General features: G+C 38.3%; 1 protein-coding gene across 1 annotated transcript; it reads right to left on the bottom strand.

Annotated features, from left to right (window-relative positions):
• Positions 1–1304: 1304 nt before the first annotated feature.
• On the bottom strand, positions 1305–25417 carry slc18a2 (solute carrier family 18 member 2). The gene is made up of 16 exons (XM_008428976.2): positions 25165–25417; positions 24864–25040; positions 22777–23113; positions 16726–16784; positions 16539–16622; positions 14596–14688; positions 13026–13115; positions 12857–12900; positions 12096–12156; positions 10788–10883; positions 9625–9703; positions 7519–7570; positions 6953–7016; positions 6751–6870; positions 4773–4906; positions 1305–2435 (listed from the first exon to the last, which is right to left on the bottom strand). Exons 2-16 carry the CDS (start codon positions 24994–24996, stop codon positions 2328–2330), a joined length of 1554 nt encoding a protein of 517 aa, XP_008427198.1. The 5' UTR covers positions 24997–25040; positions 25165–25417; the 3' UTR covers positions 1305–2327.
• Positions 25418–25795: the final 378 nt, after the last annotated feature.

The following is a 25795-nucleotide window of genomic DNA, read 5'->3' on the forward strand; positions in this document are numbered from 1 at the left end:
GGCAAACATTAAAAAAACACTAAGATAAATTAACAATGCTAATCCTGGTGGGAGCACAAATAAAGCCTGGTGGCCCACCAGTCTTGTAATACACTGAGGGGAAACCCTCTTAACAATATGTATCAGAAAATTAAAGACCTATTTCTCCATTTATGCAACTGTTATGCTGAGACTAATAATCTGTAGTGAGACAGTTTTTACTGCCTGTAAGGGAAGGCATATCATATCGTATTCTAGTTTAGGATGGGTTCCTTTGAGGATCTCGGAATATTTTAATGTTACTGCTGCACCTTTTTGCAAAACATATATATATATATATATATATATATATATATAAATATATTTTTTCCCTTTAATATTGTTATTCAAGAAGACAAATGTTCCGGTTTTTGTTGATAAGGAAACAGAGGTATTGTGCGAGCATCTGCAAAGTAATTGAAGCCCAGTTTTAAGATGGACAGACTGATTACAGTGTACTGTCTCCCACATCTCCCTGTCATGGCAACTCATTGTGCTGTCTTCCAGCACGCGCTTCAGACAATCAACACGAGTATTTCCTGGAGCATGCTGAAAAAGCTCGCATGTTGCTTGACTCATTCTGAGCTCCCATGGGTGGAATGTGAAATCACATGTAAAGCAAGACGGCCATTAGTAAAATACTCAAAGCATTTAAAGGCGAGAGAAGCTAATGGTGCTGAAAATCCAAACTGTCGCTGGATTTGATTTCAGTGTCATCGTTTCCATGGAGAGAGAGAAAGAGAGAAAAAAAAAAAAAGAAACAAACCAATCCCAGTCCATGACACGTGAAGCCACATAAAGATTTTACAAACGGTATGTTTCTGGGTAAAGAACATTTAAAATGAAATCCTTCTCTGATTTTCCTCCTGCTGGTTGGCTACCGAAACCTCTGAAACATCTGAATAATCTGTGCAGCAGCAGCCAAAGGAGCATCAAGTTTTCTTGCTTCCTGTAGTACATGTTCAGTGTGGTGCACCACGTCACCAAACAGCACACTGACAACTGGTCACCCTTTAAATAGGCCAATTGACTGGTTACCAGCTTAAAGACAGCCGTTATGCTAATTAGAGGACATAGCTCAGCTCTACATGTCCCTATGGTCAAATGATTTTACATTTTTTCTAGAGGTACCACCACCACCATCATCATCATCATGAGATATAAGTTTAATTGGTTCATTTTCAGAAACTTTCAGTAATTGTCACTGAAGTTATTTCACACTTTTGTGGACTTTGCGTTTGTTAACAGAGGACTGGTCAAGACTGTATCGCATTACTCTACAATAATTGTGAGTTGAATTTGTAAAATCTTTATTTGTGAAAACAAAACAAAACAAAACAAAAAACATGGGCTTAATAGTTTCCCCAAAAATATCGTTAAAATCTTTTCTCCTTGTCCTAACCCAGTACAGTGTACAGTCTCACAAGCTGGATATATTTTTATACTCCTATTTGATATGTTTCTTTAAAAAAAAAAAAAAAAACAGGACAGCAACTACTTTTGTTAACTGTTAACGTGTCTTGCCAAAATTCAACATACAAAAGCAGAAACAAAAACAAAAGGAACCCTACTTTAGAACCATATAGATCCTGGACTGAAAATGTTACAGATTTTTCATTACGTTTTTATGTTTGCACTTGCTGCTTTTTTTTTCAAATTCATTTAGTATCTTTCTTTTTTTTCATGGGTTAGTCAAATTCTGTGGAATTAAAGCTGAACACATATCGCCAAACAAAAACCAATATTCTTGGTTTAAATAATGAATTACTTTTGGCACTACTGTTGTCCCCTTGCAGTTCATCCATAACAGTTATTTGCATCAATCTGAAACAAATGTAACAAATTTCTCTTACTTTTGTTGACATATCACACACTTAGCAGTTATCACAACCCGGACATCAAGTTCCGCTAATATTTTCTAGACAGTAATGTTGACACACATGAACTCAAAGGGCAAAAAACATTAAATATGAACATGTTCTGAATTCGAAATAAACCATCAGAGAGACTGTCCTCGCTGCCCTTCCTATCTGCAAAGTGCTTTTTGACACATCTTCTCACTGAATAAGGCTGTCGGCTAAAACCACTTGTCACAAAATGCACATATTAAGAACAACTTTGGCTTCCTCCGATACGACTGTGAAGAGAACACTGAACAGTGACGACCAAATGCAGGAACATTGACATGGAATTATCTTGGCTGTGATTCTTCATTTTATTCCCCGGGTTTCTTTTCTTTTCTTTTTTTAAATTTTTTGTACAACAAAATATAGAATCTGAGGGGGTTCAGCTGCTTGGCTGTCGTCTTGTTAATCATAATCGTCATATTCTGGGTCCATGTCGTCGCCCTGGTAGTACGTCCCCTGCGTGGTGTAGGACCTTGTCTTCATTGAACAATTTGTGTCCATCAAGATCGCCTGCAAAGACAGAAAAAATTGGTTTTCTTATTAAAATAATGATAATAATTTTCCCAACAACCTTACCTGAATGCATGAAAATTATTCAATGCATTCCCAGGGTGAGTTCTCACACAGACTGACTGTTATTAAAAGTCAAGGGTTATAAGCGTTGGTCGATCTGCCAACAACGCTTTCCTCCTAACAAAGGAGTGCAGCCGCCATTCTGGGGAAACTGCTGAGAAGATTGCAGCTAAAAAGAAAAGATTTCTGGAACAATCCAAAAACTCCAAGTGAGAAGATTTAGCTGCAGAGAAGAAGTTTCAGCCTGTTGAGACAGTTGGAGCAAGCTCAAGGCTGTGCCGCAAAACTTTATTGCTAGCATTACAGATCTTGCTCTGATTTAACCAGAGGTGATCATTGTCCAAAGCTTAGACGTTTGGACAATGAGCCTTTTGCCTGAAAAAAAAAAAAAAAAATCCTGTCCGAACCCTTAAACGTATCAGAAGACTCAGAAAAGATTTAAAAATCCCGAAGATAGGGAATAGCAGAGGTGATCAAAAGATGGATGTAAGATAAACAACAGTGGAATTAGTGAGCCAATGAATGCTGAGTGGAATAAAACAAATGAGCATCGTGCCACAGAGTGCTTGTGATGACGGCTGCTCTACCAGGAATCGCACACAGGTGGTTAAGGCACTCAGGCAGGTGGATGGATTAGATCAACAAAACACTGCTGGACTGTATCAGGCCAGCTCACAAAGATTAGCTCATGTTGGTGGGATCAAAGTTAGACACAATCAAATGGATGGATGGATGGATGGATGGATGGATGGATGGATGGATGGATGGATGGATGGATGGATGGTTGGATGGATGGATGGATGGATGGATGGATGGATGGATGGATGGATGGATGGATGGATGGATGGATGGATGGATGNATGGATGGATGGATGGATGGATGGATGGATGGATGGATGGATGGATGGATGGATGGATGGATGGATGGATGGATGGATGGATGGATGGATGGATGTGTTCCTGTAGACGCTTGAATTAAATGGCTGACCTTACTGGCCTCAGCTGACCTTCACTCCAGCTCTGCCAAGTTTTCTCAATGTTTCATCACAACCAGAAGGTCTTATGATCTGACTGACTGTAATTCTCCAGATAATGTCCAAAACATGCATTTTAAATGAATCAGATGTGCGTCTGGTTGTTTGTCTCAGAGCTGCTCTGTGATGAATCAGAAAACCTCTTATGCTTTTGTACGCACTAAAAATTTCTTAAACTGTGAGTCAAATAAAATACATAATAATTCAAATGAGCTAAGGCGTCTGGAGGACAAACTGACTATTTTTTTGTACTACTCTCCAATTTGTTTTCGTTTTTGCTTCGTTCTACAGAAGCTCCGTCTGGCCTCTAGAAGTAGCTTCTGTTGTGTTTAGCTGTGATGCCTTTGTAGGGGGACATCGTCTGAGATAACGCAACAGCAACTAAACGTTTTCCATCTCCTGCTATTGACTTTTTACTTTATATTAACATGGAAAGAATTACTACATCAGTTCTTCTGTTTCTTTTTTTCACTCTGTCTCCTAAGCCCCTCCAGTCGGCCAGCAAAGCTCAAAATCATCACAAGCAAAACATGCAGATAAAAAAAAAAAGCCATTGTGAAATTCAAGGAGTCTTTACAAACCCACACAGAATAAAATCCAGCCTAATTCTGTTGGTCCAGATAAAAACCACACAGTCTGATGTGGCTGTTTTTACCGGCTCAGTGCTGCAGTCTGCTCTCCAGGCAGGCCGAGATGTTCTTTACATCATGTTTTTGTTTCAGACTCGGTTTTCTTCAATAGAGCTCAGATCAGTTTAATACCAATATGTTTCTACAGCGTAATAAACACAACACATTGCTTCACTTTTTTATTTTGATCCTGCATCCAGGTGGCGAGGTAACCTTTTAACAACCTGGAAACATTTACTTCTCGACAGATTCCCTAAAATCCAATTGACGTGGAACACAGTGGCGCTGTGCTGTGTTTCGCTTGGGGCTGAGCTAAAGAGGTGATTGTTTTTTTGTTTTTTTATTTTTCTCTTGAGCCTTGCTTATTTGTTTTTTTGTTACCTGTTCAACAAGCCAAATTGTATTGTCAGGCCAAAAGTGCGCAATGCATTAAACCGAGGTGAACAGTAGAGAAATAAATGAATCTTTTTTTTTTTTTTTTTTGCTTCGGCTGCTTTCATTTTCACTTAAATTTCTGTCCAGGGTGCACCATCCTGGAGTTTTATTTTGGGTAACATCTCATTGATGGACTTGTTCCTATAGGCAACGTTGAATTTAGGGTCAAAACTTACAATTTTCTCTTCTTGTCCAGGTGGATTCTTAAGGAAGATACAGAGAGGAGCGAAGAAAATGTCCACTACTCCGATGATGGTCATCAGCCAAGGAAAGCCGATGCTCTCAGCTATGGATCCTCCAATGGATGGACCTGCAACAAGGAAACACTGCACAGATTTGTTTGCTTGACTTTTTTTAGTGCTGAGATGAATAAATCTGAGCTGTAGATTAATAGTAGACAGTCAGAGGACACTGAAGTCGAGTTCTGGAGTTTTGATTGTCATATCTTGAATAGAGAGGCTGTTTATGAAGGAAAGTAGATCTGGGCCAAAGGCTGGCGAACAGTTGGTGTTGGAAAATAATGAAGCGTTTTAACACAAGCATTTTGTTCATTCTTGAACAAGAGAACATATAAGATCATATCAAGTTGGATGAAAGCTTTAGTTTGTTTCTCACAAGAAGATGTTGAACTTTTTAGTTGATTAGTAAGTCATTTGGGTGTAATTCATTTGCTCAGTCAAGAGAACCAACTTCTGTTCTCATCTCTGTGTTGCTGTTGTTTAGACGATCTTTGAGTTCACCTCACAGTGAACTCAATTTTTTTGCAGTTTTCCGGAGGTTTGTTCCAGATTTATGGTGCATAGAAGCTGAATGCTGCTTCTCCATATAGTAACAATAATAATAATAATAATAATAATAATAATAATAATAATAATAATAATAATAATAATAATAATAATAATAATAATAATAATAATAATAATAATAATCATAAAGCCCTTTAAATCTCCAATCAAAATCTCAAAGGTCTCATTCACATAATAGATTCTAACATATGTTACACTCTGGTTGTGGAACACATTGCAGTCAGATGGTAATTAGGGTTCCAAGCCCGTGGAGGGAAGCAAAGACCATTAAAGGCCTGACCGTTCTCCTGATCCTGTCGAACAGGGAACCCTCTTGGAACTGTGGAGATTCTTCATTATGTTTCCTGACTTGTACTATGGTCATTGGTCCTGTTAACATCTAATGCCTTTATCATTTTTTTTATATTGGGGTATGCATTGCAAGTTACAGATTGAAATGGCAGATTACTATGGTTCATTAAAAAGTCATTAAGTCTGGGGACATGGATATATGTTTATATTACTCCAGATTTAGAACCAGTCATCAGAAAACATGTTGGGATTTTTATGATAAACTATTTTTATATTATTATTTTTTTTTAACTCCAGATCAGATTTTTTTTATTATTTAATTACATTTCCTTTGACCCAGGGCCTTTTCAGTGGCTGTTGTGTGGTCCAGATGCAAACAGAGTCGTCTTACAGTATTTATGATTACACAGCACACATTTTTAAAATGTGTTACACATTTACCCATAGGCTGAATGCATTGTAATTGCAAAACCTTGAAGAATTAACCACTGTCCTCCAAATTCACAATTCTTGGCTGACCTGCAGTGACACCTGCAGAGACCAAGCTGATAGGAAACGTGGAGGAGAGCTTTGCATGGTGCCTGCACCTTTAAGGAGTCAAGACCAGACAACACTGGGCTGACAGGATGAGGAGAGGATACCTCAGGATCAGAATGCCCTCATCCTCACAGTATCCTGAGGATACTTGCTGCCCCTGGGGTATTGCCAGGGGCTCAGTCAAGCTTGGAACCTGTAGATAACTGCTGGTAGTTCTAGTTTAAAATTTCCGTAGATAAATTTGTGTCTGAACCTCACTATATTATATGCAAATGGCATTGAATTGAATTGCAATTAGATCAAATTAATGTAAATGAATTGCATTTGGCCAGTTTACCTAATGGCTCTTTAATGAACTGATGCGGATAAACAAACTCAGTTATAAAAGACAAAGTCAGTACATTTTTTACACTCAACAGACATAAAAAAAAAAAACGTAAGTATTCTGACATAGCGTTAGCTATTATTTAGCTAAATAATTTGTATCGTTCAAAGCTTTTATTTTTGGTTTCTTACTTACCCAAAGCAAATCCCATGCAGAAAGCTACATCAGCAATGGCATACACACTTCCATACACGGACACATGCCTCAGGTCCACCAAGTAACCCATTATAGGCATCATGGAGGAATCCACCATGCCTGTGAGACACATTTAGAAATCATGTGTAACTATCACTTCAGACTACACGTAGCAACAAAGCAAGTAGACGTGAGAACTCACCAATGGCAAAACCAACACCAAAGTTTGGAAGAATAAGACCGTAGATGTCTCTGGCAAAAGGAACCTAAAGCAGACAAATTAGTTATTAACCACAGTGTCTCTATAATTTATCACAAATTCATCCATTCAGTTAATTATGTTTCTCTTTTAAGAATTGTGGGATGTGGGGGGGCTGGTGTCTATTTTAAGTGGTCATTGGGCGAAAAGGTGGAAAACACTCTGGACAGGCCACCTGTTCTCCAGACACACAGCCAGGAAAACACACAACCAGGAAAACACTAACATCTACAGGGCAACTTAGAATGTCCAACCAACAAACATGCACACTGAGCTGTGGAGGAAACTGGCTTACAATCCTGGCATGATCAAGGAAAACAGAAACATACAAACTGTAGCAACAAGGGGCCAAACCCAGTTGGCCACTCTGCTGAATCCCAATAAAAAGTTCAGCTTCGGTTCATGTTTTACATCCATTTTAAATTGATACTTTAACCAAGTACTGCTGATAAAATTTACTTTAAGGTGTGCGTTTACTCTGTTTCCTCAAACGTCTCTCATATACTCACGCAAATAACACTGAAGCCGACCACCACCATTCCAATGAGAGCGCAGAGCCACCTGGAAAACAAACAGGTGTTGTCACAGCTGACTCATTTTCAATGTAAGGGAAAATGGATGAATGTAAGGTCGGCACAGCATCAAATACATCAGCACATTTTCTACAGTTCATAGGTTTGTGTACTTCATATGTCAGCTTAAAAGGAATAATTTAAAGCGTTGTTATACCATTTTGCAGTTGTTGGGTGAATCACAACAAAAGGCAGATCTGCATAACATGATTATTGATCCACATTTAAGACATGGCAGTTTCTAACATTCCGGGAAAAGCAGACTTTTGTACAAATAAAGTTTTTTTCATTAACTAAGGAAGTTAAGATAAAAAGAAAAAAATCAAGTCATCTCTTATTTCCACGAGCATGTGAAGTAGTCAGGATACAGTCCGTCACTAATCTAATTGTTCCGAGCCAATAGTCCTCTGAGTAATGACAGCTGAGATATTTACTAGTGTTTGGAACAAAAGTGGCTGTTAGTACACGTGAAGTTGAATGCTGCGGAAACAATGAATCGAGAGGAGGAAACGTGCTGGTCCAAAAGTCGTGCATAAGGGGTTAGGAGTTCAGTTTCCTGTAAAAATCGCTGTGTGTTGGCAGCTAATGTAAAGCTACCCGTTTGTGTGCTGAAACAAACAATCTGACTAAACTGGCTCTGCTAAGGCATTCTGCCCAGCGTGGCTGCATCACTCAGGGGCTTTTTCAATGTACTTTTCACAAATTAGCAAAAATGAACAAATTAGTCGTTTTGTCCACAGTGTTTGAAAGTCACACAATCTTCTATGGACAAACACCTGATGGAACAATTTGTGTAATCTGTCACACTGGTTGGCACCACAAAATCAACACAATTGCAGTGAATCAGCAAATACTGCAGGTTAAGCTGTCTCCCAATTTTAGTACTTGGTTAAAGGGGATGAGCAGAGGTTGGATCCATGACTGGATCTTTCAGATCAACCAGAAGTGGATAAGGCACCTGGTAGATAGTACATGGCTAGCTCTAGGGCTGCCGATCCCCAGAGCCATTCATGAACATCTTTTGGAACAAAGGAAGGACACATGAGAAAAGTCAGGGAGTCAAGTGGCGTTAAGATAAATATGCATCACTACAGCATGGACCAGGGCAGCAAACTGATGGAAGCGATTGCTGCAAAGTCAACGACACAACACAGCAACTCTCCACTGTTCTCAGTGAGTGAATGACTCAAGGCTGAGTTTTCTAAGATGGAAAACCTTTTAGCCAGTTTTCAGTTTGAATGTTTATGGCTGATATGGAATTTATCTGTATAATTGGATTAAAAAGAAAACATTTTTTCTTTTTCTCTAAAGTATCTTGAGACAACTTATGGTGTGAATTGCTACTAAATAGTATTAGCAGTTGTCACTGATTCAGGTTTGGTGTCATGTTGAATCACCCACCTCATGTCACTTGTCCCTTTCCTTGCTGTCTTTGTGGGTTGACTGTACTGAATGTGCTCTGATATTGATTTGGGATTGAATACTAATGAAACTAACAGATGAAGAGCTTAAAGTTTGTTCTAACATTGCTGAAGAAATGCACATATCCATCTGACATTTTCTCCTCTTGTAATTCATTTGTTTAAAAGCTCCAGATAAAAATTTCCTGTTAAAAATCTTGTTTGAATGACGTTTTTGTTTGTTTGTTTGTTGTTGTTTTTTCTCTTTGCAACTTATAAATTGATATTGTAAATTGATGAATCATATAATGGGCAGGGCTCATGAAGAAATAAAGGCAGGATAAAAATAAACAAAACAAAAAAAACGGTATATAAAATGTCCAGCACTCTCATACTTCTCAAGAAATTTGTTACTGTAACACTGACCAGTAACCATTGCTTGCCAAACGACAAAATCATTTTTAAAGAAAAGTCTACATTTTTATAACGGAATTACCGAATGCCTTTTTCTGTCAAGGCTTCAATAACGGCGCAATCACGCAAACATTAAAACCCCTGAAACTCATTTATAGGAGCGGAAACAGATACCACATCCACAGAGGCAGAGTGGAGGAAAGTAGATAAGGACAATTTCCCTCCCTACCTTCCCATCTTGTGTGCCAACGAGCCAAAGATGTTGGTTCCAATAAGGTAGGAGATGGAGGCTGGTAAGAAAGCGATGCCTGGGCCACAGACAGAGACACAAAGGGAACAGAGGTGTGGGCAGAAAGGCAAAGATAAGGAGATGTTTATCAGTGTTGCACACAGAGCTGCTGTACATCTCGCATTGTGTGTAATGAAGTCTCCTTTCCACCTGCCAGCATGTGACATCCTAATATCCTGTTCCCCTTTCATCCTCTTTATCTGACCTAGACTTCATATACAAGCGAGCAGGAAAAAAAATATAATAGAAAAGTCTGTGGCAAGGCAATGTCAACAACATCTGCTAACTGACAATTTAAACAGAGCTTTATACGCACGCACACACACACACACACACATACACACACAGCTCATAGTTGAAAGTATACCTTCTAAATACACTTGTCTACATTTGATCACTTTAAAACATCAATCGTCAGTTCCTTGATGATAGACCAATGCAAAGTAGCTTCTAATGATGAAGTTAAAAATGTTACTTTGACAAACCTCAAATAAAATCCAGAGCACCTGATTCCCTTTCAGAACAAACCCATTAGTATGTATTTTCATTTCCCCAACAAAGCTGTTTTGCCTTAGCAAGGACTTATCCTTAGAGGTTTGGTGTTGGAGGACAAGCAGCATCGTGAAGACCAGGAAACCCAGCAGACACGGAGGAAGTTTGTAGAGACGCTTAAACAATAACCAAAACTGTGAACTTTTCTCCCAGAATTCCTCATCTGGAAAGGGGAAAGAGTAGTGCACAACCACAAACCTCAGCTATATACCTCAACCAAACAGCTTGACAAGGACAGCACCATTCAGAGAAGCAGCTACCTGACCAAGGTAACCGTGGGGAAGCAGCAAAGAGTCCCACCTGGGGTGGGAAAATCTAACAATAGAATAGATGACAATGTAAAATTATAGACTTTTTAAAAGTTAGATTCTTCTAAATTTTCTTCTGAACAACAATGTTCATAGAAAGGAGTCTCACTTACAGTTCAACACAGTAAACCTGAACCAGCAGATGTTCTGGTTATATGCTGTTTTTTTTTTTTTTTTACATTTGTGTGCTTCTGTGGCGGTGTAGGTTGCGGTGTGAGTTTTGTGCATTTTCTGCTTAAATACCTAGTTGCCACTTCCTGGTACACATGGTCTCCATCATCCAGATCGGCAGAGTTGGTTCCATCATGGCAATTGCCATGTTTCCAAAACAAATGGCACCTGGAGATGAAGATTAAAGATAACTACATACAGTCTCAATTATGGTTTATTTTTGTTCTTTGGTTCTAATGTGTTTTTCCTCCAACAAACAATCATCTGGAACAAGATACATAAACAGCTCCAGCCAGCTGCCTCTGTTACCTGTTTGATCCCATTATGGCAGATGTTTTATAACACTGGAGCTGAAGAATTTGGTTAGAATCACGAACAGCTATGCTAACATAAATGCTACTCTTCCTTTCAAAGTCATACTTTTATGAGGAAAAAGGAAACATAAAACATCAACAAAATTTTCCATTGAAATAATTTATCAAGGCAATAGCAGGTTAATTTAGTGTTTTTGTTATTATATTACATATTTCTCCAGTCTACAAATAAACATCATTTCACTTTGGACTAATTTTCACTTTATTTTTTTATTTCAGAGAATTTAGTATACATACGATCCATCCTATCAGATATGGAACAGAATTGTCAACCAAACTAAACCGAACCAGCATTTTCTGTTAAATGTATGTCTTTTAGTTCAGTCCATTTACCATTTTTTTATTTTAGTTCATAACTCTGACTAAAACGTAACCACTGAAATGATGCTAACAAAAAATAATAAATCCCAAAACAAGTTATTTTTGTCAATTTAAAGGCAGTAGGGAGGAAGTATACAAAAATTCAACAACTAGTTTGCATCACAAAGTCTCGATCATTACAATAATTGTCAACACCCTCTGTAAATATTACCCTTTCTGCAAATATTTAGTTAAATATAAAGGTAGTCTTGACCATGATGTTCTTTCTGGAATACTGAGGCGGTGTCCATAATGCAAACAGCCTCTAAATAGCTACATAATGAAAGAAAAAAAGGGGAATAAAATGTGTGCAGTACTGGGTCCAGACAGTGGGGTGTGGAACTCTCTGTAAGGTCAGATGAAGGAGCGTTTCCCTTTAGCCCACCCAGATTCAGCCCAGAGCTGTTCCAGGTTTGCCCACATGTTGTGAAAATAGTCAGAGTGACATAAAATTTGCTTCCTCGGTTTTTCAGACTGTTTAGCAAGCAGCACTAGAAGTCGTGATTTGAACCAAGCAGAGCTTTGGTTCTGTTAGCTTGGCCACATGACCTGAAACAGCATCTGAGTCCATCAGTCTTCCTGCTCTTTCTTCAACGCCATTAAACAAACTTCCCTCAAACCTGCAGTGCTGCTACTGCTTCCTTACCAGCAGCGATCAGGATGTACGGATCCTTCATCAGCGTGAACAGTGGCGTTCCCTTCTGACTCTGTGTGAACGAAGAAAAACATGTAGATTATAACGTACAGCGTTGCATGTCGATACCTCTGAGCAAAGCAACTTTTAGAAGCATTGCACTGCAATATGTTTCTTATTTATAACCGACACTGACAATAACAACTATTTACAAACTGCATGTTTCTTCTGTTTTCTGTAAAGCGCTTTACAAAATTTGAGTCTTTAAGAACAGAAGTGCTAATAATGAAGAGTCAAATAGATCATTTCTGATATGAACTGAGAATATGACTGCGGTGACTGACAACTCCCAAACAGTGGAATATTAAATGTATCAATCAACAGATGTGACTGATACATTGGTTATATATAACATGCAAGAAAGGAGGTAGAAAAAAAAAAAGTAAATAAAGAAAAAAATATTTATGGAAAATTGTAGTCTCACAAAATTGATTATTTATCTCTCAGTTTCAACTCAATAAGGGTAAATTCTCTCTGTCAGGGAGCCATTTGATTGAATAAAGGCATGAGACTTAATTAAATATGCATTCAGAGCTTAATGTAAGTGCCAAAGCCTCACATCACCATGTGAGGCTTTGACAATTTCTAACTTGGCATCTTATAAAATATGTAGAAAACATTGCCGGACAGATAACCGACACAGTACGACTTATTAACAGTTGTAGGGCAGCTGGGTTGCATATTCAAGCTGAATGGATGAGAAACACACTGACCTCAGGTTCTACCTTGGTAGGCTGAAGAACAAAGAGCTGCAGAGCTGAAAAAATATATTAAATATTAAAATAAAAAGATACTGGAATCCAGTTGATTAGAGATGATTCAAAGTGGTAAAGTAACCCTGAGCAATATTTAGGAGTCTGCCTGTTCTCCATCGGCGCTTACCCCCATCAAAGAGCGCCAGGAATGCCAGAACAAGGAAAGGAGCCGTTTTCCCAACAAAGTCATACATCACACTGCCGAACGGGGGCCCGACTGTAGGAGACAACAATGACTGAGAATCACTGCAGTTAGCACGTCCGATCCGTCAATGAATGTATGGATGCTAAGAAAGGGCAACCCTATGTTTTCTTGTTGTAAATGACAGTCCGGGTACAGAGTTTTATAAAATTACATGTTCTTTTCTATTTGGCCTTTGTCCTTAAATGATGGGCTCTATGTGTGGTCAATAGTGATATCTACTGCTAAACAAGATCAAGGACTGGCGTCTTTGATCCATGAATTGCATTCAGTGACTGAACCTGCTTTTCCAAAGGCAGCAACATGCTCACCCGTTACAGTTTTCCTCAGTCGCTTTGGTGCATTTCTCAAATCATTTCTGACATCTGCAGAACAGCACGTGCTTTTCTCAAAGCAGCTGTTCCAAACAACAAAGCACCATGGATTAAATGCAAAAGAAAGTTTCTTTCTCAAAAACCCTTAGTTTGTCTCTCAAAATTAAATATGTGTGCCAGTGAACATGCCAGTACTTCAGAATGACAAGTCTTTGTTTTCACTGTATATGTTACATTTGGTCAATGTAACAGAGGACTCTGATGTAAACTATGGATAAGGTTTTAAAGACAAATAATATAAAATGTAAAAATGGGACATCTGTTAATGGGACATCAGTTAAAAACATTTACGCTTTTACTGTAATTTGTTGAAATGAAAGATTGTATCATTATGATAACAGAACGCAGAACACAAAGAAAACATCAATCTCCTAGAGGAAAACTGTACGTGCAGTGCTGTAGGAATTAAACCTGGAGGCTTCCTATGCTTTTTCTCAAAAATGTCCCAATGTGATTGAGGCGACGTTCAGGTCGGATGAATGCGACCTGGACATTAGGTCACATTTGAATCGGATACGTGTCGGATATCCGGGTCGCATTTGAAAAAGAACAAAACCTGTGCTGTTCCGGCTGCCATGAAAAGATCAGATACAGGTCGCATTACGTCAAAAAAAATAAATAAAAAATCGGAATTGGGTCACTTCAGGCTGCAGTGTGAGTGCAGCTTTCTATTTGATTCTGACCAAGAAACACACACATCAGCTCATAATGCTTCCAGTCCCAGTACTGTTGGTGGAGCAACAACACTCGGACTGGAAGCATAAACTGCTTAGTGCTGAAGTGCCCTTGAACAACACAACAGAACCCTTGTTCTATTCTTAGATGCATTTTCAGTGCTCTTCCTTTGCACTACAGCAACATATTATATATACTGCTGAGAAATTAATGAACATAATCATATAAACTAACGAAAACAATCTAAAATAAAGATATCAATACATACAAGACATGCTTTATATATTTAAAAATAATAGTAATAACAATATATCTTTCCTTTAGATATGGGTGAAGGAAGGACTCAACAGGAAAATGCTGAAGGTGTTTGCAGGTCGTGCGGTACACATGGCTCCTACTATGCAGCCGAAGTATGTGAAGCCAGGCTGCAGTGAGTGTGTGCATACCTAACACTCCCAGAGCCAGACCTCCCAAGGCGATCCCGATGGCGTGACCTCTCTCCTCGTCGTCTGTGTACACACTGGCCAGCATCCCCATACCTAGAAACACGCAGCAACACACCGCAGCCTCAGCTCAAGCCTTGGATTAAAAACGTCTTTCCAAACACGCACAACCGAGTCACAATGAGATTGAGACGACAAAGTAATGACATGTTGAGATGAAAAATATTTTTAAAAAAATAATAAAATGTGAAAGATATAACTGTAACAAAGTGGAAGTGGCTGGATGAGATGTTTCCCTGCTAACGCTTACACAAAATGTATGGGTATGAACAGCATGTGTTAAAAATAATATCAGTCTCATTAAATACTAAAAAAAAAAAAAAATAAATATTCTATGAGTCTCAATTTATTAGACTTTTTTTTGTGTTATCTAACGCCTGTTTGTCTGACGGGTGAATTGCTTGTCAGGGAGCCAAACCTGCATGAAACAATTGAGAGCAAATAATTCTAAAAAATGTATTTATTCACAGGATCCCAATATTAACACTTCAGTTGTAAATGAAAGGATTTTACTGCTTCTAGCCACAATAAACTGTCATGTGCCAGACATGACAGTATGGTTTGTGTTTGTCCTGCTGCTCAGTTCAGAGAAGAGAAGAAAAGAAAAGAAAAGAAAAGAAAAGAAAAGAAAAGAAAAGAAAGAGAAGAGAAGAGAAGATGAGAAGAGAAGAGAAGAGAAGAGAAGAGAAGAGAAGAGAAGAGAAGAGAAGAGAAGAGAAGAGAAGAGAAGAGAAGAGAAGAGAAGAGAAGAGAANGAGAAGAGAAGAGAAGAGAAGAGAAGAGAAGAGAAGAGAAGAGAAGAGAAGAGAAGAGAAGAGAAGAGAAGAGAAGAGAAGAGAAGAGAAGAGAACCTCTGCACAACATTTCTACCCAGCATCAACCTTGTCTGTCCAGGGACCCACAGCTTGTTTTCATCCTGTATTTGTAATTTTCACATTAAATTTTTTTTTGGTCATAACTTAATTTTTACATTTTGAACAGTGTTAAATGTGGATGATATCAGAAGTAATCTGTACAATTTAAAGATGTCACCTGTCATCTGTGCATGAATGAGTATGTTTGAGGTCGGGTTCTAATTCATCCCTTGATGCTACATTATGTCTCACCTCCTTCCCCTGCTTCCCCCTCCCCCCCAGCCTCCTAGCATGTTTCTACAAGCTACGAGGCTGGGGGTTGTTTAAGCCATTTATACACTGTCAGTTCCTGACCTGATCCAGAATAGCAACTGACTTGGACCAAGGAAAAAAAAAGGTCAATGACATTACATTAAAATTGCATAATACTTTCCCAAAACATTTTCTCAAAAAGATCACGATGAAATGGGTTGGGGGGGTTAAAGTAAACTTGTACTTCATATACAAAGACTATCCAGTTTTATCTGGATAAACACAGGGCAGGTCATCGTGACGTGGACCAAGACAAAAGAGGTCACTGGTTTTTACTCAAGGGTGATTTCTCCATTGGCCATACACACCACTGATGTGTTGAAACACCGAGAATCAGAGAAGTGGGGCACACATTTTATGCGTCCTGCTCTACGTCACACCAGGCCAACTTGGTTCCATGTTTGGTTCCATTATCCCAAACTGATTCCTGAAAGTGTGAGAACGACGTGTTCCTGCATGGATTGGTGAGTTATGACCAAATGACCAAAACGGGCCCATCAAAATGTTTAATGAAAGAGACTAAAGTCAAAGCCATGATACCTACATTTAACTCCAGATGTTCTTAAACCCAGAGCTTAAGAACGTAGCATGATTCAATAAAAGTTGGGGAAAACCTTAGCATAGAAGGCATTTGTTCCAATATTAGAACCTCATCAACTTTCAAATAGACAAACAGACCGGCAGGTTGTCTTCAGTTTGTAAAATTAAAAGGTTATTTACCAGCCACTGATGAACAGGAGGAGCCAACACCTTGAAGCGATCTGGCCAGAAACAGCAAAGTGTAACTGGATGAAAAGGCGAACACTTCACAGCAGGAAAAAACAGCAGAATTACAAAGAATGAACCATCCGACACAGAGCAGGCAGGGCGACTTATTGATCATCAGCACTGATTTGATTGAACTTACTGATGGTAGACAGAAACATGATACAGAAGCCAGCAAATATAGGAAGTTGGTATCCAATTCTAAAGGGACACAGAAGGTAAAAGCCGTGTTATTTATCTGCAATAGCAATATATACATCATGTTTTGGGTTGTAGAAATACTTAAGCATTTTTATGGAGAATTGAGTAGAAGCTGAGGAGGTAAAAAAAAAAAAAAATCACGTTTAAACAAAAAAATCTATTTCATCTGAAAATGTGAGGATGAAGCAACGACTGAGAAAACTGTTATCAATCTGAAAACAAGGCAGGAACAGAAACCCTTTGAAAACAAACCCATAACTCACAAGAGACATTTGTAAACAAGGTAAACTGTTTTTTTTTATTTTATTTGATAATAACCTGTTGTCTTTTCATTTTGCTTACCTCTTACAAATAAGAAACCTTAATTTCCACAATCTGTCCTCCTACTGTGTCCTTATGTCTTCATGTCTGTTCATCACAACCTGTGTTAGTGAGGACTGAAAGGGTAAACCAGCCGTGTTAATCCGAGCTTGGTTTTCGTCAGATCAAAGTTGCAATGTTTTCGCAGTAAACATCAGGCACACTTGAATTGTCTCGATTTGTCCTCTGTGAGGAGTGAAAGGCACAGTCAAGCTGCAATGCCTCAATTACTGCATATGAAGTGTCCTTCTGAAAAACTAAATATTGCTTTTGGGATAAATTTTGGAGATATCAGGCAGTCAGCCCTTTGTTTTCCCTCTAAAAACGCGTCTCGTTATCAGGGACGGGGCGGCTATGTTAAAGCTGCAGACCTGCTTGAGAATCATTTATTAATGTCAATTTATTGAGAGCACGTACTTGCAATTTTGCTAATAAATAAATAAATAACACAATATCTGATCTAGCAGAGTTTTTCTTCGCTTCTGGAACTGTGAAAATATTTGCTCCCTTTCGCAGTTCTTCAGTTTTTCCTTTTTTGTCACGCTTAAAAATGTTTTTGGGGTTCCAAGGCTGTGGAGTTGGCAGAACAGGCGATATAAGCGGCCGACCTCTAGAACAGCTGAATATTGCAGTATAACTACAAGTTTGTCTGTATTAAGGGTTGTTTTTTTGTTTTTTTTGTCCTCTTTACATCATAAGCTTAGTGGTTAAATCAAATACTAATGGGTCAAGCTGGGTCTGAAACAATGAATGTGCGCTGTGGGTTATGGTCACAGTTCCTTTGTAAACCAGAAACATAATTCAGATACAAACTACTGTTAAATGTTCACCCGCTTTCTGGACATACACATAAGAAAGACAGCAAAAATGGCTGATCAAATAATTGGAAGATTAAATAGTAATAATAATGAAATACATGAAGAATATCCTCCAGCGATGCCAATCTTGAGCAGCCAGACAACCTAATCATTTCAGCACATCATTACATCTAAGGCACAGCACCGTTATGTCTGGATGCTCTGGGTCTAAAGCCAACAAAAATCCAAATGATTTTATTTGCCGCATTGAGAAAAACGAATCTGTGGTGAAGTAAATTTAATGTGACCGAATCAGTGAAACCAGCATTAAAAACTCAAGTTAGTATCTTTACACAAATATATGTCTATCAGTTTGCTGCCCTGGACCATGCTGTAGTAAATATGCTCAGATGTCTTTGCTATTTAGTTCATGTACAGCTAAACAAAATTCATCAAGTTATTTTAGGTTTACAATACTTAAATCACACCACATAATAGTTTCTTTTGCGTTTATATGTTGCAATATAATTTTTTTTTTTAGGACATTGGTTTATATGTGGCAGTCAGGATTAGCTAGCAAGCTATCCCACAATGCATTGTGCCACCACCAGCAGCAACTAATTAAACCACTTTTGTATTGATCACAAAAATTAGTTTTAAGATGTTGAAGGCAAAACAAAGACTCCAAAGTTTTATCTATGCAGTCAGTTCATCTAGAATGAGGATACTACCAGTTTACGGCGCTCTGCTGCCATAAATAAGCAGCAGAGCGCTTATTTATGGCATTTATATTTGCATATTTGAAACTGCACCATGGGTGAGATGTCTGCGCCGCTCCCACTCTGCTTATGATTATCAATTTTATTACAATAAGTCATCAGACTATCACTGCTTTCCAGTGACAGTTAATGCAAGGTGGACACCAAAAGTTGTTTATCTTAATTGAACTTAAAATGATCAAGTTAGTTAGTAATGCCTTAAAGTTGTATGTTTTGTATAAACTTAAGATGTACAACTTGCTAACATTTTAAAGACTTCAATCTTGATTGTTTTGAGGCAATGAGTTTGCACCATGTTTTCAACTCTGGTGAACTGATTAGATTTTCCAGTGCACTTACTAATTTCCTTTACTACATTTAGTTTTGCTTAATCTTCTTGACAAAAATGTATTTAACTTTACTTGAATTTTACTTTTCATGTAAAGAAATAAGTAACTTTTAACATAAAATGAATAAATTATGCAAATAGTTGCAATAATCTTTTTCAGTAGATAGAGCAGAACAGTTTTATCACTGCATTTGCACCTCCTATTTTAATTTAAAATATATGCAAATATATGATTTATTGACCACAAAAGGAAATTAAGTATTAATTAACAACCAAAGATGAGAAACATGTGACAAACTACCCAGAGAAACTGATTTAAGAACTTTAGAAATGAAAGTGATCAATGAAGACCACGGAATGTATCTTTAGTTTACTTAATTTACATTTGCACTCGTTCAGTTTATGTCATGAAGCCATTCCAATAAACTGAGGTTTAAAGTGATCAGTGATGCCATGACAGGCCTTTGAGAACACTGACAAATGATGACTGATGCCTCATGTTGGGACAATTTGAGAGCATTACTTTTGCACTGAATGATCCCATTGGCTGCATATTTTGCCCTGCGATCTGGTAAACCTTGATAGGAACAACAACTGAGTGAAGTGCTTCATGTTAGAGCGACAAAACCGATATTTTAAACCCAAACCAAAAACACAGACACAATCTGTTCCTGTCAGAAAGCAGCACATCTTAAACCTGTGGTCTACCCTCTGCTTAGGCTACAGCAGTAATTATTATTGCACATTTTATTGCAACTATCGCAACAGTGGGATAGCAGCAACCAGCTTGTTTAGTTGAGTGCATGTTTTGGTCAAAAATCAATTTCAGCCAAGCAGCTCGGATCCATCGCTGTATCTATCTAGATCGTACATCTAAAGATGAAAAGATTTTTGTTCAGTTTCGTGTTAAACGTTTGCAGCTGCCGATGAAACGCTGGCTTTAATCTCAAAACTGTTTAGCTATAGTACAGAACTAAATCCATAAAAACCAACCAAATGCTTCTTGTCTTTGTGTCAGTGGCTGCTCCAGCTATCAGGTTTGACAAGCTGATCCTGACGTTTGCTTCTTCTTCTTCTTTTTCAATCTGTCACGCTCCTGTTGGTTTGAAATCTGAGCATCTCTCACACTGCAGTCATCTGGGCAAAAGCAGGCAAATGTAAACATGCACACACATCCAAACCTCTGTAATCAGGAATTCTGCTCTGTTTGATCCAGTGGTTTTAGATATGTCGTTATGAATCTTTATCCACAAAAAAAATTCCCCATCAAACTGTCATTTGCCATTTCATCAAAACCCCCTAAACGGAGTCTGTTTTTTTTTTTTTGTTAGATATTGGCATAGATAAGACCATACATGCAATTATGCTTTCCGTTTTAAAAACACAACGGGAAATTTAATTCACAATTTCAGCCGTTTCTGACAGGAAGCCTGTGATGTGTAAGAAGTGTGTGTCTCAGTGCTGCAGCTCCATCCAGTCTGGTTCATGTCAGATATTTTTCTCTTCCAGTTTTTCTTCTGTAGAGTTTATTGCAAAATCCCATTAGGTTCCCGTAACATCTGAAGAAAGTTCTGACTAAACAAATCAAGTTGAGGAGGTTTTAAACCAAACAGGCCAAGTAAGTTTATCCATCTGTGCATAGATTTTCAATATGTTTTTTTTTTTTTAACTCTGTATCTAAATTAATAGCTAAGAATTTTACATCCAAATTCCTATTACTATTAAACTTATTCTTATTGAGTCAGCTTGCTCACATGCTCATTTGATACTTGACACTTTATTGTCATTCAAAAAATTGACAGCATGTGAACGAAATGCTGCAAACGATTCAGACATCTGCACTTCAAAAACACAAACTTTAGAATTAAAAATGATTAAAACCATACAGTGAAATGAGGAAAAAAACACATAGGATTGATCAAAAATATATAAAACTAAACATTGAGCAGAAAACCAAAAAGTAATAGTGTACGTACTGTAAGATTACAGCAAAATGCAACTAGATTGTTGGATTAAATATTATGCAGAAATGATTACTCTTATTTCCACTGGGTTTTTATCACCCTGAAAACAAAACTAAAAACTTTTTAGTAAATAAACTTTATGACTTGAGATACAAAGCAGTTGTATTTAAATCATTTATTTCAGTAGTTTTGGGATGAGCTTTCTCCATAACTACTAAATAAAACAAACAAAACAATGACCAGTCTAAGATTTTACTACAAATCTATAAAAAGTGAATTTAATATATGTTAATGATATTCTAGTAAAGTGCGCACATTTAAACAAAAACTCTCACAAGTTGATATTTAGATGATATGCTACTCATTACTTAATTTCAGAGGTTCTTTTTGTTTGTTTTTTTAGAGCAGCCTGCAGAATAACCTTGATTATTGATCAAATTAGTTCTTACTTTACCACTTATTATATTTTTCTAACTGCATTGGAAATGGGACCTCCTCCGTACTCAGTATTAATAATTTAAATAAATGATTAGATAATAAGTACCTGACAGGTAATAAATAAATGATTAGAACTAAATACACATAAAGACCAATATCTGCATTAAAAATGTGAACGTTTCTGAGGCAGCATCTTTCTGCTGCACATTAGGAACAACTACAGCCTCTGATGGAAACTCATATTCTTACTGTTTCCATGGACATGGCCATGTTTATTACTGCACCTACTCATATTGCTTCCAAAACGTTAAGAGGAAAACCTCCATCAGTTTGATCAGTATGTGCTCTAGATGTTCTGACCAGAAAACTGAAACACTGGTGAGGCCAACATCGTTACGCCTCCTGACATTTGATGGCCAATCGGGTGGCCTCTCTGTCGTACATCTGACAGCAGCCTCGCTGACGCACGTCTCTTCATACTCCATGACAAATCATCGCAGCTCATCTAGATTGCACGGCCTATTGGAAGCACCCACCACCGATTCCCAATGGGACTGAGATCTGGGCCACTCTAGGATTTTTATGTCGCAGCAGATTTCTTTAACTTATCCTTCCAAATACCAACATTATGTTCTAGTTTCATGATCCAGCAACGAGTTTCCAAGTGCCTGAAGCAGAAAAAGCAGCCCTCAGCCATCATGATGCTTCCACCACCGTTAACATTGTGAACTATGTTGTTAAGTTTGAAGACTTCTCTCTTCCTTCTCCGAACAAAAGTATCGCTGTTTGTGCCCAAAGAGCTCAGGTTTGGTCTCTTCGGACCAAAGAACAGACTTCCAAATCACATCGCCACGTTTCAAACTTTCATGGGAAAACCTTTAGTCTGGAACTGAATTATTGAGAGTGTTTTGTAATTTCATCAGCGGGGATAATAATTCTGATCTTAACCGTGAATGAAAACAGTTTGGGAAGACCGTCAGTCTTCATTTTGTGAAACAAAAATAGTTTTTTAGATGAAAACTGTTTTGAAGTTTCAAAATTGGTAGAAGGTTGCAGATTCTAGATTTGACCCAATTTGGAATCCAACAAAACGGGTCAAATTTGAATCATTGTTATCAATATTAGTCAGTGATTGTTTCATTATTAAATTGGCTAAAGAAGACAACTTTCTTTCTTTGAGGTCTTAAAACATGAAGGCAAAGTATATAAAAGTGGTATGAAGCATAATCCCTAAGAAGCTGTTCACTCAGGCGCATGTCGACATTTAGCTCAACGTAGGAACGGCTCGGTCTGTAACTGACAGAGCGAAGCAGAGCAGAGCCGTACCTGTTGGTCAGCGGCCCTATGAAGGGGTTGGTGAGCAGCTGCACAGTGGCCTTGGAAGCAAACAACATCCCAACTTTGACATTTTCGTTGAGCAGCCTGCTGGTGGACTGAGGGCAGTCGGAGGAGTTGCGTGGAAGCGGTGCGTGGGCCGGGGTGGGGCGGGCCGGGTCACCCGCGCTGACGGTGGAGTTGGAGCCTGATAACCTGACGCTGTTGTCGTACAAAGACACAATAGCCTGGAAAGAGCCGGAGGGAGCCTGTGGCGACAGGCTGCCGTTCATTATCTCCACATCCGCAGACTCATCCAGGTTGTACAGGTAGCTGGGAATGATGGGAACTACAGGGACAGAGAGGCAAACGCATCAGCAACACAGGGAAACAGGACTAATGGACATCAGTATCCAAATAAAGCTGTCAAAGTTTTATTCTAACGCATCACAAAACATTTCTCTTTAAGTAATAATAATAGGCTGCTGCCTTTTATGTATGTATGTCTTTATGATTTTATGTTTGCATCTTTGTAAAGCCTATCTCCCTGATAGGTGCTATATAAATACATTTTACTCACTAATATGTCTACGTAATGATCATGACTAGTAACGTCTCTCTTTATCTTTAGTTTACTTTTCAACACTTTCAAACAGCTGCTGAATACAAAGCTTTCGAAAGACCAGGCGATATTTTAGCATCAACGATCCCAGGTGGACATCCAGGCTGACTGGCATCGCACTGATGGAAGGAGTGGAGAAATATTTTACACAAGATCAGAACATCTTTGCTTAGACATGGGGCATTTGGCATTTTAGTTTTGGAATTCTAAGATGGCGGAAGATTTCAAGACAAATATTACTTATCAGATTGAGGATCAAAGAGCCAAACAGCCTGAAGCCTAAAGGACAAAAGGAATGTCATTTGGAGGGAAACGTTGTTGGTACCGGAACCGAGTAGCCGCAACCACGTTAGCAGAACAAAAGCCTGACATGTATACAACACGTATTTATGAACAATTTTAAGAGTCTAAGCTTTAAAATTGCGACTCAATTGAATGATTAACAATAAACTTACAAAAAATAACAAAAAAGCAAGAATAAATGTATTTTTAAACATATATTTTAGGTTTTATATTTAAGACATTAACATTTAAATGATTTCCTTCCATAGTAAATCCCCGTTTAATGCGTTTTTTTTCCTCCCTCAGAAGCTATTCAGAAATTGCATTACCTTCACTACAAGGTATGGCTCAAAGCAATGGCTGCAGTAGGACTGGGTTACAGAGATGTGCCTGGTGGATTTTTTCAAAAGGCAACTGTGCGGCACAAAATAAATAATAATTTTTTTTTTTCAAATGTGCAGAACATATTCTGTGGAGTTGAAATTTGACATGGTGCATTAAGGCAAAAATGACATCAATAAAAAAAAATGCCTGGAGAAACAGTCTGAATTGTGTTAGTTTGCTGTGTTTTTGCCAGATTATGGTCGCTTTTCTTAAGTTTTCTTTCCAGAAGCAAACTTCTCCTGTAAAGAATCAGATAGTCTTGGTAAAAAAAATAAAAAATAAAAAAATAAAAAGGAAGGAAGGAAGGAAGGAAGGAAGAAGAAGTGAGAAGATGCAGTTGTGGTTTTAATGTAAATGATCAGGCCTGTTCCAGGTCCTACAATGATTTCGGACCTGTCTGTGTTGAACAGAGATGAAGTCAAAATGGATCCCGGTAGCCCGAAACACAAACACAAACAACAACAACAAAAATAAATAAAAAACACAACTAAACCATTAAAAATCTCAAAAATTGCTTAACGTAATTTTTTTTGCCATCGTAACTTATTATTTTAATAATAATAATAATAATAATAATAATAATAATAATAATAATAATAATAATAATATATTGAAATACAACACGGCGGTGATAAGTGGCCGCAGAAGAGCTTATAGTTTCATCACCTGTGTTCAAGGACTGAAATACGGTCACGTAGAAAAGAAGATCAGAGATGATTATTAGGGAGGAGGAGGGGGACAAAACAAAACATGAGTTAGAAAAGAGAGAAAAGTGCAAAAGTTTCATGCAGGGACGCCGGGTTGCACCTACCGACCACCGTCAGCAACATGTTGTCCAGGAGCAAAGCGACGAAAACAATGAAGAGAATCAGTTTCCTGGACTGTCGCTCCTCTCTCAGCCATTTGATCAACGTGAACTGACGGAGCGCATCTAGTCCCCCCATGGTGTTTTAGTCCCAGCGGAGCGGCGGCAGGACTTTAACTCTGCCTGAATAAATGACGGAAAAARWAAAAAAAAAAAAAAAAAAAAAAAAAWGWRGAMKWWAGAAAAAGAAATRAAKAGTGTTGGGTTAGAATGAAACTGTGAGCCTTCAGAGGAACTCCTGTCCTACCTCAGGGGAGCAGGCAGCAGCGCAGATGGAGGAGGAGGTGGATGAGGTGAAGTCTTTTTACTGACTGGAGCTGCTGCTGCTGCTGACGTCACCCTCCTCTTAATGTTTACGTCCCCGTCAGACCTGTCTTCACGCGATCAGGGCAGAGATGCTGCAGCACCACCAAGAACAACACAAAGCCAGAGTTTGAACAGCAGCGCTGCCCGGAATAACACAGACAAACATGAGAGCAGTCCGTCCCTCAGCGTCCCTGCGGCGCGGCGCTGAAACGCCTCCAGGGCCGTAAGAGAGCTGCTGTTTCCACACCCATCTTCAGATCAAATGCCCTGGAACAGACATTTCCCTCCCGTGGAATTTTTTTTTTTTTTACATAAACAAAATAAAATTTCAAATTTTAGCTGAAGAAAAGGGAACCAGAATGCAGCTGCTTCTTGGAGAATATTCACATTTAATGTCTTAGATTTTATAAACAACATTTTCTGGACACAGAAGTAGCAGAGATGCTAAATGGGAATTTTTTTTTTTGTCTGTCTGTCTTTTTGAACATGGTTTACACTAAAAGTAGATGTGACGTAGCAGACACAGGTGTATCTGGAACTCTTTTATAACAAACCAATTCTGATAATATATT

The sequence above is a fragment of the Poecilia reticulata genome, linkage group LG15, assembly GCF_000633615.1.
Source record: "Poecilia reticulata strain Guanapo linkage group LG15, Guppy_female_1.0+MT, whole genome shotgun sequence".
In the NCBI taxonomy this organism is placed as follows: domain Eukaryota; kingdom Metazoa; phylum Chordata; class Actinopteri; order Cyprinodontiformes; family Poeciliidae; genus Poecilia; species Poecilia reticulata.

Excerpts from the sequence above, each read along its gene's own strand:
- slc18a2 (XM_008428976.2), bottom strand. The coding sequence starts at position 24,996 with ATGGGGGGACTAGATGCGCTCCGTCAGTTCACGTTGATCAAATGGCTG. Across the intron at positions 14,689-16,538 it reads CTCCTGTTCATCAGTGGCTG|GTATGGGGATGCTGGCCAGT; the intron begins GTAAATAACCTT and ends GCGTGTTTCTAG. Across the intron at positions 4,907-6,750 it reads CTGCATGGGATTTGCTTTGG|GTCCATCCATTGGAGGATCC; the intron begins GTAAGTAAGAAA and ends TCCTTGTTGCAG.